The sequence below is a fragment of the Coregonus lavaretus genome (genome assembly GCF_964263955.1).
Source record: "Coregonus lavaretus genome assembly, chromosome: 3".
Taxonomy (NCBI): domain Eukaryota; kingdom Metazoa; phylum Chordata; class Actinopteri; order Salmoniformes; family Salmonidae; genus Coregonus; species Coregonus lavaretus.
Window position 1 is genome coordinate 78302785 of NC_139990.1, and position 18713 is coordinate 78321497.

General features: G+C 46.1%; 1 protein-coding gene across 1 annotated transcript; it reads right to left on the reverse strand.

Annotated features, from left to right (window-relative positions):
* Positions 1 to 14578, reverse strand: LOC311126716 (uncharacterized protein C18orf19 homolog B-like). The gene is made up of 5 exons (XM_084158554.1): positions 14430 to 14578; positions 13795 to 13829; positions 13149 to 13621; positions 4558 to 4669; positions 1 to 825 (listed from the first exon to the last, which is right to left on the reverse strand). The coding sequence occupies exons 3-5, from the start codon at positions 13589 to 13591 to the stop codon at positions 328 to 330; spliced, it is 1053 nt and encodes a 350-aa protein (XP_084014680.1). The 5' UTR covers positions 13592 to 13621; positions 13795 to 13829; positions 14430 to 14578; the 3' UTR covers positions 1 to 327.
* Positions 14579 to 18713: the final 4135 nt, after the last annotated feature.

The window sequence follows — 18713 nt, forward strand, 5'->3', positions numbered from 1 at the left end:
CACAATTATTATTTTTTTTTGGCATCTTCAAAGTGGTAGGCATGTTGTGTAAATCAAATGATACAAACCCCCAAAAAATCAATTTTAATTCCAGGTTGTAACGCAACACAATAGGAAAAATGCCAAGGGGGGTGAATACTTTCGCAAGCCACTATAGCAGGTATAATGGTACTAGCTAGTGTAGTCAGGATGGCAGAAGTACTGTGAAATGTCTGGACTCATTCATCTCTCTACAGTAGGTTCATAATAAGTGCCTTAATTCTGTCTTTGACACCAACCACATTGAAGACACCAAACGTGTTTATTCACAACCACTTGTAAACAATGCTAATCTATCTTCTTTCGGTAAGTCACTTTATCTTTGGTTTCCTGTTGTTTATCAGAGAACATGTCTTTCGTTTCCCCCATCTTTCCAGAGAAACGTTCTTTCGTCTCTTCCATCTTTCCAGAGAAACAATCTTTCGTCTCTTCCATCTTTCCAGAGAAACGTTCCTTTGTCTCTTCCATCTTTCCAGAGAAACGTTCTTTCGTCTCTTCCATCTTTCCAGAGAAACGTTCTTTCGTCTCTTCCATCTTTCCAGAGAAACGCTCTTTCGTATCTTCCATTTTCCCTGAGAGTAGTTCTTTGGTTTCCTCCATTTTTTCAGAGAACAGTTCCTTAGTTTCCTCCATCTTCTCTGTGAGTTTCTCCCGGGTCTCTTCCATCCGGTCCTGCAGGTAGTCTTTAACGGGCGGAGGGGTGGAGAAGTAGCCGTGTTTACGGAGGTACTGCACTGAGAAGGACGTCCCACCCAGAGTCACAGTGTATCTGGCAGGGGTTGCAATCTGAAGGAAATCAGGATCAAGTAAGACACTGTTAAAGTTCAGTAGAACAAGTGAATTGAAGCTGCTGTTGCAATCTGAAGAAAATAACACCACCACTATTCAACCAAAACGCTGCTGTGAGTATTTCTGCTTACCTTGAACATGTCATCGTATGTACATATCTTTTTACCTTGAACATGTCATTGTATGTACATATTTATTTACCTTGAACATGTAATCGTATGTACGTATATTCTTATCTTGAACATATAGGCAGTGAGTACTCTTACCTTGAACATATAGGCAGTGAGTACTCTTACCTTGTACATGGCATAGGCAGTGAGTATTCTTACCTTGTACATGGCATAGGCAGTGAGTACTCTTACCTTGTACTGTGCCTTCAGAAAGTATTCACACCCCTTGACTATTTCCCCCAAAAAATTGTATTACAGCCTGATTTTAAAATTGATTAAATTGAGATTGTGTGTCACTGGCCTACACACGCAACACACCATAATGTCAAAGTGGAATTATGTTTTTACAAATGAATTAAAAATGAAAAGCTGAAATGTCTTGAGTCAATAAGTATTCACCCCCTTTCTTATGGCAAGCATAAATAAGTTCAGGAGTAAACATTTGCTTGAAGATGTACTATGCAGAAATCGCTCCGCCATTTCCTGGTTGCTAAAATTCTAATAGTTTGCCTAATTTCAGTTTGTGACAAAACAAGCAGGTATAGTGTAGAGAATCATTGTACCATTTAAAATCGCTGTGAAATATATTTTCCATAACCATATTGTATTTTCAGCTGTTTGAAGCGTACAAAATCGAAAGTAAAAGACTCAAAAACTAAACTTAAGCACGGGAAGCATAGAAATAGCTCACATAGAACAGATCTACCGCTTCTTAGACTTGCTTTCAATGAGAATGACAGATTGGTAACTCACATTTCTATGTGAATTTGGTCAGGTCTCCCAAAAAGTTACATATTGCACCTTTAAAGGAAAAATCCACCCAACACCACTCATTCCTTTAATTTACAGTGTTAAATAACAGTAATGTGAGATTTTTTTTGGGTGAACAAATGTTTCATTTTGGCGTTATAATAAGGTTGGTTGATAGCAACATGGAAAATCATTGTGGAAATCTGTTGCAGCTCAAGTCGACTACAAAATCCACAATGCAATGCCCTCTCTATGGGCTGGCTGGCTGGCTAACGTAGCTCCACACAATAATACCAAAGATAATATCAGCATGTAACTTAGTGCAGTTTATTTATGCGATTTTACAGCTAGCTATCAATTTAGGAGTCTACAATCACATCATATTCTAATTTGTGGAACAATCTGCAGAGTTCACTGCAGTTAGATATGCTGGTGCCTCTCAGGCAGTTTACATTATTGATGGAGGACCTCTATGTAGTTGAATGTGATTTGCTTTTATTAAATATGTTTATTTTGGTTTACTGTGTGCTGAATTATATTGTTTTATACACGTATATTGTTTTATTATTCTGTTTTTATTGTGATGTATACAGGGCTCTCTTGTAAAATAGGGATTGCGTGAATAGTTTAGCAACCGCGTGACTCATTATGACAACGTGAATGCAATTGGTGGACAGTCTGCTGGGTGGGGCGTTAAACGTTCCTTCATTCATAGGATTCCCATCTCCTTTCTATAATTTCTCTGGCAACTGCACCCTGGCCTAGAGGCAGACAAATAGGAAAATTAATGTGCTAGCCCCTCCGTTAAATTACACATTTCTCGTGGTAGGAATATCGGCCAGTATTGAAATCTGACATGATAGACGTTTTCGCAGTCATAGTTATATTAACTTCCAGTGTAGTGAGAGCGACTATTTCACGCTACTATATAATACCAGCCGGATTTCTGCCTACTTGAACGGCAATAACTCAGATACACATGAAATGACCCAAGGAATCGACAGTACATCACTCAGAGATGCACAAAAACAATAACATTCAAAATGGGTGAACCTTTCCTTTAAGAAATCATCTAATAAGTTGCATGGACCACTCTGTGTGCAATAGTGTTTAACATGATTTACAATACAATTACAATACACCCGATGTCACAGGAAGGCCAAAAAGATCATCAAGGACATCAACCACCCGAGCCACTGCCTGTTCACCCCACTATCATCCAGAAGACGAGGTCAGTACAGGTGCATCAAAGCTGGGACCGAGAGACTGAAAAACAGCTTCTCTCTCAAGGCCATCAGACTGTTAAACATCATAATGACACACATTTTTGCAAATGTATTAAAAATAAAAACATACCTTATTTACACAAGTATTCAGACCCTTTGCTATGAGACTCGAAATTGAGTTCAGATGCATCCCGTTTCCATTGATCATCCTTGAGATGTTTCTACAACTTGATTGGAGTCCAGCTGTGGTCAATTAAATTGATTGGACATGATTTGGAAAGCCTCACTCCTGTCTATATAAGGTCCCACAGTTGACAGTGCATGTCAGAGCAAAAACCAAGCCATGAGGTCGAAGGAATTGTCTGTAGAGCTCAGAGACAGCATTGTGTCGAGGCACAGATCTGGGGAAGGGTACCAAAAAATTTCTGCAGCATTGAAGGTCCCCAAGAACAGTGGCCTCCATCATTCTTAAATGGAAGAAGTTTGGAACCACCAAGACTCTTCCTAGAGCTGGCCGCCCAGCTAACTGAGCAATCGGGGGAGAAGGGCCTTGGTCAGGGAGGTGACCAAGAACCCGATGGTCACTCTGACAGAGTTCCTCTGTGAAGATGGGAGAACTTTCCAGAAGGACAACCATCTCTTCAGCACTCCACCAATCAGGCCTTTATGGTAGAGTGGCCAGACGGAAGCCACTCCTCAGTAAAAGGCACATGACAGCCCGCTTGGAGTTTGCCAAAAGGCACCTAAAGGACTCTCAGACCATGAGAAACAAGATTCTCTGGTTTGATGAAACCAAGATGGAACTCTTTGACCTGAATGCCAAGCATCACGTCTGGAGGAAACCTGGCACCATCCCTACGGTGAAGCATGGTGGTGGCAGCATCATGCTGTGGGGATGATTTTCAGCAGCAGGGACTGGGAGACTAGTCAGAGAAATCCTTGATGAAAACCTGCACCAGAGCACTCAGGACCTCAGACTGGGGCGAAGGTTCACCTTCCAACAGGACAACGACCTTAAGCACACAGGCAAGACAATGAAGGAGTGGCTTCGGGACAAGTCTCTGAATGTCCTTGAGTGGCCCAGCCAGAGCATGGACTTGAACCTGATCGACCATCTTTGGAGAGACCTGAAAATAGCTGTGCAGTGACGCTCCCCATCCAACCTGACAGAGCTTGAGAGGATCTGCAGAGAAGAATGGGAGAAACTCCCCAAATACAGGTGTGCCAAGCTTGTAGCATCATACCCAAGAAGACTTGATGCTGTAATCACTGCCAAAGGTGCTTCAAAGTACTGAGTAAAGGGTCTGAATACTTATGTAAATGTGATTTTTTTTGCTTTGTCATTATGGGGTTTTGTGTAGATTGATGAGGGGAAAAAACAATAGAATCCATTTTAGAATAAGGCTGTAACAAAATGTGGAAAAAGTCACGGAGTCTGAATACTTTCCGAATGCACTGTATCATCGGCAGTGAGTATTCTTACCTTGAACATATCATAGGCAGTGAGTATTCTTACCTTGAACATATCATAGGCAGTGAGTATTCTTACTTTGTACATATCACAAGGCGTTGAGTACTCTTACTTTGAACATGGCATAGGCAGTGAGGGCATAGCCACCAGAGGAGTGATTCAGCAGACCAACAATCTTCTCTGGTAAACCAATGAACTCCAGAAAAGGCACCACATTCACTCCCCTGTGGAAGATACAGTGAGGTTAACTAAGGACAGATACTGTGCCCTCACATGAAGGTTTATTAGGTACACCACCTAGTTCACCAAAATGTTTAGCTTCTACAAACAGTGAGTGACGTGGCCGTGGCTATACAACAGGCATCCAGGCATCCAGTTACTGTTGAACGTTAGAACGGGAAAAAACAAGCGCACTAAGTGACTGAGCGTGGTATGATCGTCGGTGCCAGACGCGCCGGTTCCAGTATCTCAGAAACGGCTCCTGGGCTTTTCACGCACAACACTGTCTAGGGAAGCAGTTCCCGATATGAAAATGGGGTCGCAGGGAGAATTTCCCAAATCCTGAGAAAAAGAAATATATATACAGTACCAGTTAAATGTTTGGACACACCTACTCATTCAAGGCTTTTTCTTTATTTTGTACTATTTTCTACATTGTAGAAGAATAGTGAAGACATCAAAACTATGAAATAACACGTATGGAATCATGTAGTAAGCAAAGACTGTGTTAAACAAATCAAAATATATTTTATATTTGAGATTCTTCAAATAGCCACCCTTTGCCTTGATGACAGCTTCTCTCAACCAGCTTCACCTGGAATGCTTTTCCAACAGTCTTGAAGGACTTCCCACATATGCTGAGCACTTATTGGCTGCTTTTCCTTCACTCTGCGGTCCAACTCATCCCAAACCATCTCAATTGGGTTGAGGTCAGGTGATTGTGGAGGCCAAGTCATCTGATGCAGCACTCCATCACTCTCCTTCTTGGTCAAATAGCCCTTACACAGCCTGGAGGTGTGTTGGGTCATTCTCCTGTTGAAAAACAAATGATAGTCCCACTAAGCCCAAATCAGATGGGATTGCGCATCACTGCAGAATGCTGTGGTAGCCATGCTGGTTAAGTGTGCCTTGAATTCTAAATAAATCACAGACAGTGTCATCAGCAAAGCACACCATAACACCTCCTCCTCCATGCTTTATGGTGGGAAATACACATTCGGAGATCATCCGTTCACCCACACCGCGTCTCACAAAGACACCGCGGTTGGAACCAAAAATCTCAAATTTGGACTCCAGACCAAAGGACACATTTCCACCAGTCTAATGTCCATTGCTTGTGTTTCTTGGCCCAAGCAAGTCTGTTCTTCTTATTGGTGTCCTTTAGTAGTGGTTTCTTTGCAGCAATTCGACCATGAAGGCCTGATTCACGCAGTCTCCTCTGAACAGTTGATGTTGAGATGTGTCTGTTACTTGAACTCTGCGAAGCATTTATTTGAACTGCAATTTCTGAGGCTGGTAACTCTAATGAACTTATCCTCTGCAGCAGAGGTAACTCTGGGTCTTCCTTTCCTGGTGCGGTCCTCACAAGAGCCAGTTTCATCATAGCGCTTGATGGTTTTTGGGACTGCACTTGAAGAAACGTTCAAAGTTCTTGAAATGTTCCGTATTGACTGACCTTCATGTCTTAAAGTAATGATGGACTGTCGTTTCTCTTTGCATATTTGAGCTGTTCTTGTCATAATATGGACTTGGTATTTTACCAAATAGGGCTATCTTCTGTATATCCCCCCTACCTTGTCACAACACAACTGATTGGCTCAAACACATTAACTTTTAAGAAGACACACCTGTTAATATAAATGCATTCCAGATGACTACCTCATGAAGCTGGTTGAGAGAATGCCAAGAGTGTGCAAAGCTGTCATCAAGGCAAAGGGTGGCTATTTGAAGAATCTCAAATATAAAATAGATTTTGATTTGTTTAACACTTTTTTGGTTACTACATGATTCCATATGTGTTATTTCGTAGTTTTGATGTCTTCACTATTATTCTACAATGTAAAATATTGTAAAAACAAAGAAAAACCCTTGAATGAGTAGGTGTGTCCAAACTTTTGACTGGTAGTGTATATATAAATTATATATGAATCATTCCCACAGTGAATGGCTAGGCCCGCTACACTATGAAACCACACACTATTGACTTTGATATTACCGGACGCAACTGATATGGTGAAAACAATGTGTTGGGAGGCAGAGGCACAGAAACCCACATCAATAACTCTGTCAGATAACACTGTTCAACAAAGAATTGATGCTATTTCTAGCAATCAAGAGGAAACTGACTGAACGACTCAAACTCCCCAGCTGGACGTTAGCTGTGAGGGCTGACATGCCCATGTATTGACTTTTGTCCGCTATACATGTCGGGGGGATGCTATTCACGAGGACATATTGTTCTGTCTCACGATTCCCGAGCATGAAAGGGCACAGGGGATGTTCAGTGTGCTGCGTGGCTATATTGACGAAAATGGGATGGAATGGTGGGCTTTTGCACAGACGGAGCTCCATCTACGGCGGGACGGCCTCTGCACTAGTTCTGAATGTGTCTCCCTCTGCCATATGGATAGATTGTATGATAGACCGAGAGCAATTGGCGGCAAAAGAGCTGCGCACAGAACCCGGAGATATACTGCAGCAGGTAATTTCGATTGTAAACTATACTGAACAAAAATATAAACGCAACATGTAAAGTGTTGGTCCCATTTTTCATGAGCTGAAATGACAGATCCCAGAAATGTTCCATATGCACCAACATTATTTTTTGGAAAAGCTGATTTTCCTCAAATGTTGTGCACACATTTGTTTACATCCCTGTTAGTGAGCATTTCTCCTTTGTCAAGATAATCCATCCACCTGACCTGCTGAAGAGTATTTCTGTCTGTAATAAAGCCCTTTTCTGGGGAAAAACTCATTCTAATTGGCTGGACCTCACTCCCCAGTGGGTGGGCCTGGCTCCCAAGGGGGTGAGCCTATGCCCTCCCAGGCCCACCCATGGCTGTGCCCCTGCCCAGTCATGTGAAATCCATAGATTAGGGCCTAATTTTTTTTCTTCAATTGACTGATTTCCTTCTATGAAGTGTAAACTCAGGAAAATCGTTGAAATTGTTGCGTTTATATTTTTGTTCAGTATACATCAAACCACATCCACTGCACCCACGCCTGTTCACAAAATGATGTGGAGATATAGGATCAGAGCATGACAATGTTCTATTTCACACCGAGGCTTGGTGGTTATCGAGGGGGAGTGTTGGAAAGATTTTTCGCATTGAGAGAGGAACTGTTGTCATTCACAATGAATGTAAAAAAAAAAAAAAAAATGAATGTGTAATGAAAAGAACATGCGTCTCCTTGCCTATGGAACAGACATATTTGGGAAACTGAACGCAAGGGAAATACAAAAACATTCTACAGATGTGACCTTATCAGTCGATTCAGAGGAAATAATTCTTATTGAAGAGAGTCTTTCAAAAGAGAACCATGCCCCCTTCCCTCGGCTGTGCTTCTAACAGAAAACAGCATCAGTAAGTGTCCCACACGAGGGATGACTGCTCACCTCCAACGCTTGGAAGAGCAACATGGGACCTACTTCCCAATCCGTTTGACTGTGATCCTAACTCAGTTGACATGCTGGTAAGTGAAATTGAACAGCTGATCGAGCTGTCATGTGACCAAATCCATTCACGGGTCACTACAGAGGAGTTTTGGTTCCTGACTCAAAGGGCCTAACACCCTGCCGTCTGCCTCTGAGCATTAATGCTGCGTTCAAAACAACTGGGAACTGGGAACTCGGAAATCTCCAACTTCCGACTTCAGTGCGTTCAAGACTACTGGGAACTCAGAAAAAAACGAGCTCCGACTGGGAAAAATATTTTTGAACGGTCATCCAACTCGGAATTCCAACTCGGGAACTTGGGCCTCTTTCTAGAGCTCCGACTTTCCGACCTGAAGATCACTAACGTCATGATTTGACCTCGTATTTCCCGGTTGTCTTGAAAGCACCATAAAACTCATGGTACCTTTAGTCAGCTCATATCTGTGTGAAGCTGGATTCAGTGCTCTCGTCTGTATTAAAACCAAATATCGATCCAGGTTGGATGCGACAGCAGAGATGAGGTGCGCACTGTTGACCATGCCCCCTGACAAGCACACCCATCTCATTAGTGGTGGTGAGATATGATACATTATGTCAGACTAATTTGCAATTGACTGTCATAGCCCCAAATAAAAAAGTAAACACTGACTGTTAATTACATATTTTTTTTCACATGGTTGGGGACGCGAGAATTTTCAGATATAAAAATGGGGTTGTGGGCCAAAAAAGTTTGAGAACCCCTGGTCTAGGGTTTACCGAGAATGGTGCGAAAAACAAAAAACATCCAGTCAGCGGCAGTCCTGTGGGCAAAAAACAGCTCGTTGATGAGAGGTCAAAGGAGAATGGCAAGAATGGTGCAAGCTAACATGCTGGCCATAAACTGGCAAATAACGGCGCAGTACAACAGCGGTGTGCAGAACGGCATCTCCGAACGCAGGAAGTAGGGGTGCTGAAGGTACTGCACCCCCTAATAAATACAGGACAAGCCTTTACTTGTCCATGCCCCGAAGAATTCAGGCTGTTCTACAGGCAAAACGGGGTCTGACCCGGTACTAGATTGGTGTACCTAATAAACTGGCCATGTGTATCTCGGTAATAGTCTGTATGACACTGTAACCTACCTATCTTAACAAACTTACTACAGTGAACACAACAGCAATGCCATTAACCTCAGGCCAAAAGACCAGTTAGGTACCTGCACTTTCTACATTATCTATGCAGAGCTAAATGATTTATAACAAATGACCACAGTAATGTAGAAATCCCCAGGAGGAGGAATACCAGAGACAGATGGGTTAGGGTTAATGTAGGAATCCCCAGGGGGAGGAATACCAGAGACAGGTGGGTTAGGGTTAATGTAGGAATCCCCAGGGGGAGGAACACCAGAGACAGATGGGTTAGGGTTGATGTAGGAATACCAGAGACAGGTGGGTTAGGGTTGATGTAGGAATCCCCAGGGGGAGGAACACCAGAGACAGATGGGTTAGGGTTGATGTAGGAATCCCCAGGGGGAGGATTACCAGAGACAGATGGGTTAGGGTTGATGTAGGAATCCCCAGGGGGAGGATTACCAGAGACAGGTGGGTTAGGGTTAATGTAGGAATCCCCAGGGGAAGGAACACCAGAGACAGATGGGTTAGGGTTAATGTAGAAATCCCCAGGGGGAGGAATACCAGAGACAGATGGGTTAGGGTTAATGTAGGAATACCAGAGACAGGTGGGTTAGGGTTGATGTAGGAATCCCCAGGGGGAGGAACACCAGAGACAGATGGGTTAGGGTTAATGTAGGAATCCCCAGGGGGAGGAACACCAGAGACAGATGGGTTAGGGTTAATGTAGGAATCCCCAGGGGGAGGAACACCAGAGACAGATGGGTTAGGGTTGATGTAGGAATACCAGAGACAGGTGGGTTAGGGTTGATGTAGAAATCCCCAGGGGGAGGCACACCAGAGACAGGTGGGTTAGGGTTAATGTAGAAATCCCCAGGGGGAGGAATACCAGAGACAGATGGGTTAGGGTTAATGTAGGAATCCCCAGGGGGAGGAATACCAGAGACAGATGGGTTAGGGTTAATGTAGGAATCCCCAGGGGGAGGAACACCAGAGACAGATGGGTTAGGGTTGATGTAGGAATACCAGAGACAGGTGGGTTAGGGTTGATGTAGAAATCCCCAGGGGGAGGCACACCAGAGACAGGTGGGTTAGGGTTAATGTAGAAATCCCCAGGGGGAGGAACACCAGAGACAGATGGGTTAGGGTTGATGTAGGAATACCAGAGACAGGTGGGTTAGGGTTGATGTAGAAATCCCCAGGGGAGGCACACCAGAGACAGATGGGTTAGGGTTAATGTAGGAATCCCCAGGGGGAGGCACACCAGAGACAGATGGGTTAGGGTTGATGTAGGAATACCAGAGACAGGTGGGTTAGGGTTGATGTAGGAATCCCCAGGGGGAGGAACACCAGAGACAGATGGGTTAGGGTTGATGTAGGAATCCCCAGGGGGAGGATTACCAGAGACAGATGGGTTAGGGTTGATGTAGGAATCCCCAGGGGGAGGATTACCAGAGACAGGTGGGTTAGGGTTAATGTAGGAATCCCCAGGGGAAGGAACACCAGAGACAGATGGGTTAGGGTTAATGTAGAAATCCCCAGGGGGAGGAATACCAGAGACAGATGGGTTAGGGTTAATGTAGGAATACCAGAGACAGGTGGGTTAGGGTTGATGTAGGAATCCCCAGGGGGAGGAACACCAGAGACAGATGGGTTAGGGTTAATGTAGGAATCCCCAGGGGGAGGAACACCAGAGACAGATGGGTTAGGGTTAATGTAGGAATCCCCAGGGGGAGGAACACCAGAGACAGATGGGTTAGGGTTGATGTAGGAATACCAGAGACAGGTGGGTTAGGGTTGATGTAGAAATCCCCAGGGGGAGGCACACCAGAGACAGGTGGGTTAGGGTTAATGTAGAAATCCCCAGGGGGAGGAATACCAGAGACAGATGGGTTAGGGTTAATGTAGGAATCCCCAGGGGGAGGAATACCAGAGACAGATGGGTTAGGGTTAATGTAGGAATCCCCAGGGGGAGGAACACCAGAGACAGATGGGTTAGGGTTGATGTAGGAATACCAGAGACAGGTGGGTTAGGGTTGATGTAGAAATCCCCAGGGGGAGGCACACCAGAGACAGGTGGGTTAGGGTTAATGTAGAAATCCCCAGGGGGAGGAACACCAGAGACAGATGGGTTAGGGTTGATGTAGGAATACCAGAGACAGGTGGGTTAGGGTTGATGTAGAAATCCCCAGGGGAGGCACACCAGAGACAGATGGGTTAGGGTTAATGTAGGAATCCCCAGGGGGAGGCACACCAGAGACAGATGGGTTAGGGTTGATGTAGGAATACCAGAGACAGGTGGGTTAGGGTTGATGTAGGAATCCCCAGGGGGAGGAATACCAGAGACAGGTGGGTTAGGGTTAATGTAGGAATCCCCAGGGGGAGGAACACCAGAGACAGATGGGTTAGGGTTAATGTAGAAATCCCCAGGGGGAGGCACACCAGAGACAGGTGGGTTAGGGTTAATGTAGGAATCCCCAGGGGAAGGAACACCATAGACAGATGGGTTAGGGTTAATGTAGGAATCCCCAGCGGAAGGAACACCATAGACAGATGGGTTAGGGTTAATGTAGGAATCCCCAGGGGGAGGAATACCAGAGACAGATGGGTTAGGGTTAATGTAGGAATCCCCAGGGGGCGGAATACCAGAGACAGGTGGGTTAGGGTTAATGTAGGAATCCCCAGGGGGAGGAATACCAGAGACAGATGGGTTAGGGTTAATGTAGGAATCCCCAGGGGGAGGAATACCAGAGACAGATGGGTTAGGGTTAATGTAGAAATCCCCAGGGGGAGGAATACCAGAGACAGATGGGTTAGGGTTAATGTAGGAATCCCCAGGGGAAGGAACACCATAGACAGATGGGTTAGGGTTAATGTAGGAATCCCCAGGGGGAGGAATACCAGAGACAGATGGGTTAGGGTTAATGTAGGAATCCCCAGGGGGAGGAATACCAGAGACAGATGGGTTAGGGTTAATGTAGGAATACCCAGGGGAAGGAACACCATAGACAGATGGGTTAGGGTTAATGTAGGAATCCCCAGGGGAAGGAACACCATAGACAGATGGGTTAGGGTTAATGTAGGAATCCCCAGGGGAAGGAACACCATAGACAGATGGGTTAGGGTTAATGTAGGAATCCCCAGGGGGAGGAATACCAGAGACAGATGGGTTAGGGTTAATGTAGGAATCCCCAGGGGGAGGAACACCAGAGACAGATGGGTTAGGGTTAATGTAGGAATCCCCAGGGGGAGGAACACCAGAGACAGATGGGTTAGGGTTAATGTAGGAATCCCCAGGGGGAGGAATACCAGAGACAGATGGGTTAGGGTTAATGTAGGAATCCCCAGGGGGAGGAATACCAGAGACAGGTGGGTTAGGGTTAATGTAGGAATCCCCAGGGGGAGGAACACCAGAGACCGGTGGGTTAGGGTTAATGTAGGAATCCCCAGGGGGAGGAACACCAGAGACAGATGGGTTAGGGTTGATGTAGGAATCCCCAGGGGGAGGAACACCAGAGACAGATGGGTTAGGGTTAATGTAGGAATCCCCAGGGGGAGGAACACCAGAGACAGATGGGTTAGGGTTAATGTAGGAATCCCCAGGGGGAGGAACACCAGAGACAGATAGGTTAGGGTTAATGTAGGAATCCCCAGGGGGAGGAATACCAGAGACAGGTGGGTTAGGGTTAATGTAGGAATCCCCAGGGGGAGGAATACCAGAGACAGATGGGTTAGGGTTAATGTAGGAATCCCCAGGGGGAGGAACACCAGAGACCGGTGGGTTAGGGTTAATGTAGGAATCCCCAGGGGGAGGAATACCAGAGACAGGTGGGTTAGGGTTAATGTAGGAATCCCCAGGGGGAGGAACACCAGAGACAGATGGGTTAGGGTTAATGTAGGAATCCCCAGGGGGAGGAACACCAGAGACAGGTGACTCACTGCATAGCAGCATAGTAGAAGGTCCCGAACCAGACGCTGGAGGTCAGGAGATGGACAGGTATCATCACCTTCCCATACTGCTTAAATGTCTTCTTGAACCTCTGGACCAGACCAATGGACTTGTCCTGCAGAGGGTCTATCTCTGGGGCCTGCGGTAGGGCCTCCACAGGCAGCTTGGAGGAGTCTGCTCCATAGAGAGGCTCTGTTCCAGCCAGGCTGGGGGGATGGCTGGGTGGGTCCTGGTCCTCTGGTTGGAGCTTGGGCCGGTCTACTGCCCTGTTAACGGCTGAGCTACTGACCCAGCGCTGGCCTGGCCCGGGGGGCAGGCGGGCTACAACACACAGCGACTCGGCCAGGCGAGCCTCACACACTGACAGGCCCATGACCATGGACCGCACGTAGGCCATCTGCCGCAATGCACCCTGGGACAGAACACGATGCATCTCCTCCTCCCTGAGACGTTTGACCACAGCCTGCAGATAGCACACACTCTTCATCATCATCATCAGGGTTTGCTAATGACTATCAATTACAAGAGGAATAATCATTTATGTTGATAAGTATATATTAAGTTAGGAAGGCTATGATCAAAGTGAAGAAATGTATCTGATGTAATAATAAGATATTGCATCATACCAACACATACCTCCAACTAGAGTAGCTCAAACATTAATCCAGCACCTGAAATGAAAACGGTCCAAATAAAAAAATGATAAACACATTAATCTATGCACAGAAGTTAGCCACAACAGACTAATCCAGTAGCAACCTACTGTGGATGATTCTGAGCAAGACGTATTAATAGGGGAGCAAAAACAAGCAAAGGTCTGGTTGAACTAAGTTTGCTAACTACACACAACCATATTCGAATATATAGATAACAAGCCAAATAAAAAGCTAAGTAGCTAGCTAGCCAAGTTACTATGTGCAAAGGTTAGCTAGAGAACTTGCAAAACATCTATCCTTCTATAGCTAGCTGGCTGGCTGTGTGGTTGACATTGGGGGAGTCTGGAGGAGGGCAAACAGCGCACTGTTTACGTCTTCACTTGTAAAGCTTCCAGAACAACTCAGTGGAAACACCGGCCAGCACAGGCCAGTTTTAGATACGGTTAGCTGACGTTAGTTGTCTGGCTAAGGCCTGATTCTGAAAGAAAGCCAATTTAGGTCGTTGGCTTGCTAGCTAAATTAGCTAGCTAGCGGACACTGGGAAAGTAGTTGTGTAGACATTTTCCGGAAGTTGTAAAACTACCTGACAAAGCTTTTGCGTAACGGAATACGTACATTCAAATTGAAGATGTGTGATCCAGTCCAAAGTGTTTTCTGCAGTTGTATGAGCCATAAGTGCATAGAACGCCCGTCCTGTCATTCAAAGACCTTAGAGCAGAGATCGAGGGGATCCGCGTGTTACTGGGGACCGCGCAATGCTCCATGGGATTCGTAGTTAGTTTGTCGCGAGATTTGTGTCAGTAAACTGAGTAAAGACAGCGCTTCCTTCTGCTTCTTCAATGAGGTTTAACGGCGGTTGGCATCCAATTTGTTGCATTACCGCCACCTACTAGACTGGAGTACAACTCCCTTATATTTTGCTTGAAAAATCCAATCTTACTGAAACATTTACATACATTTACATTTTAGTCATTTAGCAGACGCTCTTATCCAGAGCGACTTACAGTTAGTGAGTGCATACATTATTTTATTTTTTTTCATACTGGCCCCCCGTGGGAATCGAACCCACAACCCTGGCGTTGCAAACGCCATGCTCTACCAACTGAGCTACATCCCTGCCGGCCATTCCCTCCCCTACCCTGGACGACGCTGGGCCAATTGTGCGCCGCCCTATGGGTCTCCCGGTCACGGCCGGCTACGACAGAGCCGAAACATTTATAACTTGCTGGCCTATCCTTCTGTACTGGTACATATCTCCTACTCTCACCACGCCCCCCTTGACCCATCTTCCTCTACTTTCTTCACTGCCTCAGCATACGACACCCTCTGCTCTACTCTAACCCTGGAAACCTCAACCTGCTTCTCCCGCACGGGACATTTCTAATCCCCAGCCCCATGGCCACCCCTACAATTAACACATACCACCACTTTCCTCACTGCTACACATTCCTTTGTCTCATGCCATTCTGCATGAGACAAAGGACCTCCCTCCTTCCTACATACTGCTGCCACATGCCCATAAGTTTGACACCTGTAACATCATAATGTATTCGGCACATAAGCTCGTACATTTACATTTTACATTTACGTCATTTAGCAGACGCTCTTATCCAGAGCGACTTACAAATTGGTGCATTCACCTTATAGCCAGTGGGATAACCACTTCACAATATGTTTTTTTTTTCTTTCTTTGGGGTGGGGTAAGGGGGGGTAGAAGGATTACTTTATCCTATCCCAGGTATTCCTTAAAGAGGTGGGGTTTCAAGTGTCTCCAAAAGGTGGTGAATGACTCCGCTGTCCTGGCGTCGTGAGGGAGCTTGTTCCACCATTGGGGTGCCAGAGCAGCAAACAGTTTTGACTGGGCTGAGCGGGAACTGTGCTTCCGCAGAGGTAGGGGGGCCAGCAGGCCAGAGGTGGATGAACGCAATGCCCTCGTTTGGGTGTAGGGACTGATCAGAGCCTGAAGGTACGGAGGTGCCGTTCCCCTCACAGCTCCGTAGGCAAGCACCATGGTTTTGTAGCAGATGCAAGCTTCAACTGGAAGCCAGTGGAGTGTGCGGAGGAGCGGGGTGACGTGAGAGAACTTGGGAAGGTTGAACACCAGACGGGCTGCGGCATTCTGGATGAGTTGTAGGGGTTTAATGGCACAGGCAGGGAGCCCAGCCAACAGCGAGTTGCAGTAATCCAGACGGGAGATGACAAGTGCCTGGATTAGGACCTGTGCCGCTTCCTGTGTAAGGCAGGGTCGTACTCTCCGAATGTTGTAGAGCATGAACCTACAGGATCGGGTCACCGCCTTGATGTTAGCGGAGAATGACAGGGTGTTGTCCAGGGTCACGCCAAGGCTCTTCGCACTCTGGGAGGAGGACACAACAGAGTTGTCAACCGTGATGGCGAGATCATGGAACGGGCAGTCCTTCCCCGGGAGGAAGAGCAGCTCCGTCTTGCTGAGGTTCAGCTTGAGGTGGTAATCTGTCATCCACACTGATATGTCTGCCAGACATGCAGAGATGCGATTCGCCACCTGGTTATCAGAAGGGGGAAAGGAGAAGATTAGTTGTGTGTCGTCTGCGTAGCAATGATAGGAGAGGCCATGTGAGGATATGACAGAGCCAAGTGACTTGGTGTATAGTGAGAATAGGAGAGGGCCTAGAACTGAGCCCTGGGGGACACCAGTGGTGAGAGCACGTGGTGCGGAGACAGATTCTCGCCACGCCACTTGGTAGGAGCGACCGGTCAGGTAGGACGCAATCCAAGAGTGAGCCGCGCCGGAGATGCCCAACTCGGAGAGGGTGGAGAGGAGGATCTGATGGTTCACAGTATCAAAGGCAGCAGACAGGTCTAGAAGGACAAGAGCAGAGGAGAGAGAGTTAGCTTTAGCAGTGCGGAGAGCCTCCGTGACACAGAGAAGAGCAGTCTCAGTTGAATGACCAGTCTTGAAACCTGACTGGTTTGGATCAAGAAGGTCATTCTGAGAGAGATAGCAAGAGAGTTGGCTAAAGACGGCATGCTCAAGAGTTTTGGAGAGAAAAGAAAGAATGGATACTGGTCTGTAGTTGTTGACATCGGAGGGATCGAGTGTAGGTTTTTTGAGAAGGGGTGCAACTCTCGCTCTCTTGAAGACGGAAGGGACATAGCCAGCGGTCAAGGATGAGTTGATGAGCGAGGTGAGGTAAGGGAGAAGGTCACCGGAGATGGTCTGGAGAAGAGAGGAGGGGATAGGGTCAAGCGGGCAGGTTGTTGGGCGGCCGGCCGTCACAAGTCGCAAGATTTCATCTGGAGAGAGAGGGGAGAAAGAAGTCAAAGCATAGGGTAGGGCAGTGTGAGCAGGACCAGCAGTGTCATTTGACTTAACAAACGAGGATCGGATGTCGTCAACCTTCTTTTCAAAATGGTTGACGAAGTCATCCACAGAGAGGGAGGAGGTGGGGAGGAGGATTCAGCAGGGAGGAGAAGGTGGCAAAGAGCTTCCTAGGGTTAGAGGCAGATGCTTGGAATTTAGAGTGGTAGAAAGTGGCTTTAGCAGCAGAAACAGATGAAGAAAATGTAGAGTGGAGGGAGTGAAAAGATGCCAGGTCCGCAGGGAGTCTAGTTTTCCTCAATTTCCGCTCGGCTGCCCGGAGCCGTGTTCTGTGAGCTCGCAATGAGTCGTCAAGCCACGGAGCAGGAGGGGAGGACCGAGCCGGCCGGGAGGATAGGGGACCTAGAGAGTCAAAGGATGCAGAAAAGGAGGAGAGGAGGCAGATTCAGGAGATTGGTGGGAGAAGGATTGAGCAGAGGGAAGAGATGATAGGATGGAAGAGGAGAGAGTAGCGGGAGAGAGAGAGCGAAGGTTGCGACGGCGCATTACCATCTGAGTAGGGGCAGAGTGAGTAGTGTTGGAGGAGAGCGAGAGAGAAAAGCATACAAAGTAGTGGTCGGAGACATGGAGGGGAGTTGCAGTGAGATTAGTAGAAGAACAGCATCTAGTAAAGATGAGGTCAAGCGTATTGCCTGCCTTGTGAGTAGGGGGGGACGATAAGAGGGTGAGGTCAAAAGAGGAGAGGAGTGGAAAGAAGGAGGCAGAGAGAAATGAGTCAAAGGTAGACGTAGGGAGGTTGAAGTCACCCAGAACTGTGAGGGGTGAGCCATCCTCAGGAAATGAACTTATCAAGGCGTCAAGCTCATTGATGAACTCTCCAAGGGAACCTGGAGGGCGATAAATGACAAGGATGTTAAGCTTGAATGGGCTAGTGACTGTGACAGCATGGAATTCAAATGAGGAGATAGACAGATGGGTCAGGATAACTTACAGTTGAAGTCAGAAGTTTACATACACCTTAGCCAAATACATTTAAACTCAGTTTTTCACAATTCCTGACATTTAATCCTAGTAAAAATTCCCTGTCTTAGGTCAGTTAGGATCACCACTTTATTTTAAGAATGTGAAATGTCAGAATAATAGTACAGAGTATGATTTATTTAAGCTTTTATTTCTTTCATCACGTTCCCAGTGGGTCAGAAGTTTACATACACTCAATTAGTATTTGGTAGCATTGCCTTTAAATTGTTTAACTTGGGTCAAACGTTTATGGTAGCCTTCCACAAGCTTCCCACAATAAGTTGGGTAAATTTTGGCTCATTCCTCCTGACAGAGCTGGTGTAACTGACTTAATGAATAGAGCTGCTATTTTTATGTGTTCATGTTTAAGTTGTTATTCAGCACTGTCAACACTTTGTTCAACAACTTTATAAGCCATAAAACGTTCTTCCTACTTCCACATGCTACAACCAGCTGCAATGAATAAGTATAGCAAAGTGTTCCGATAAGCTTGGGTTGTTATTATTAGTAGCTTGTGTCTTTTTTAATATAGAGTAATATTTAACTTTCTCTGGTCATAGGAGTAACATGAATTGGTG

Bases quoted from the DNA above. Each gene is read 5' to 3' on its own strand.
- LOC311126716 (XM_084158554.1), bottom strand. From the start codon at position 13,591: ATGCATCGTGTTCTGTCCCAGGGTGCATTGCGGCAGATGGCCTACGTG. The intron at 4,670-13,148 runs GTGAGTCACCTG...TATCTTCCACAG, and splicing joins TTCTACTATGCTGCTATGCA to GGGAGTGAATGTGGTGCCTT. The intron at 826-4,557 runs GTAAGAGTACTC...GATTTCCTTCAG, and splicing joins CTGCCTATGCCATGTTCAAA to ATTGCAACCCCTGCCAGATA.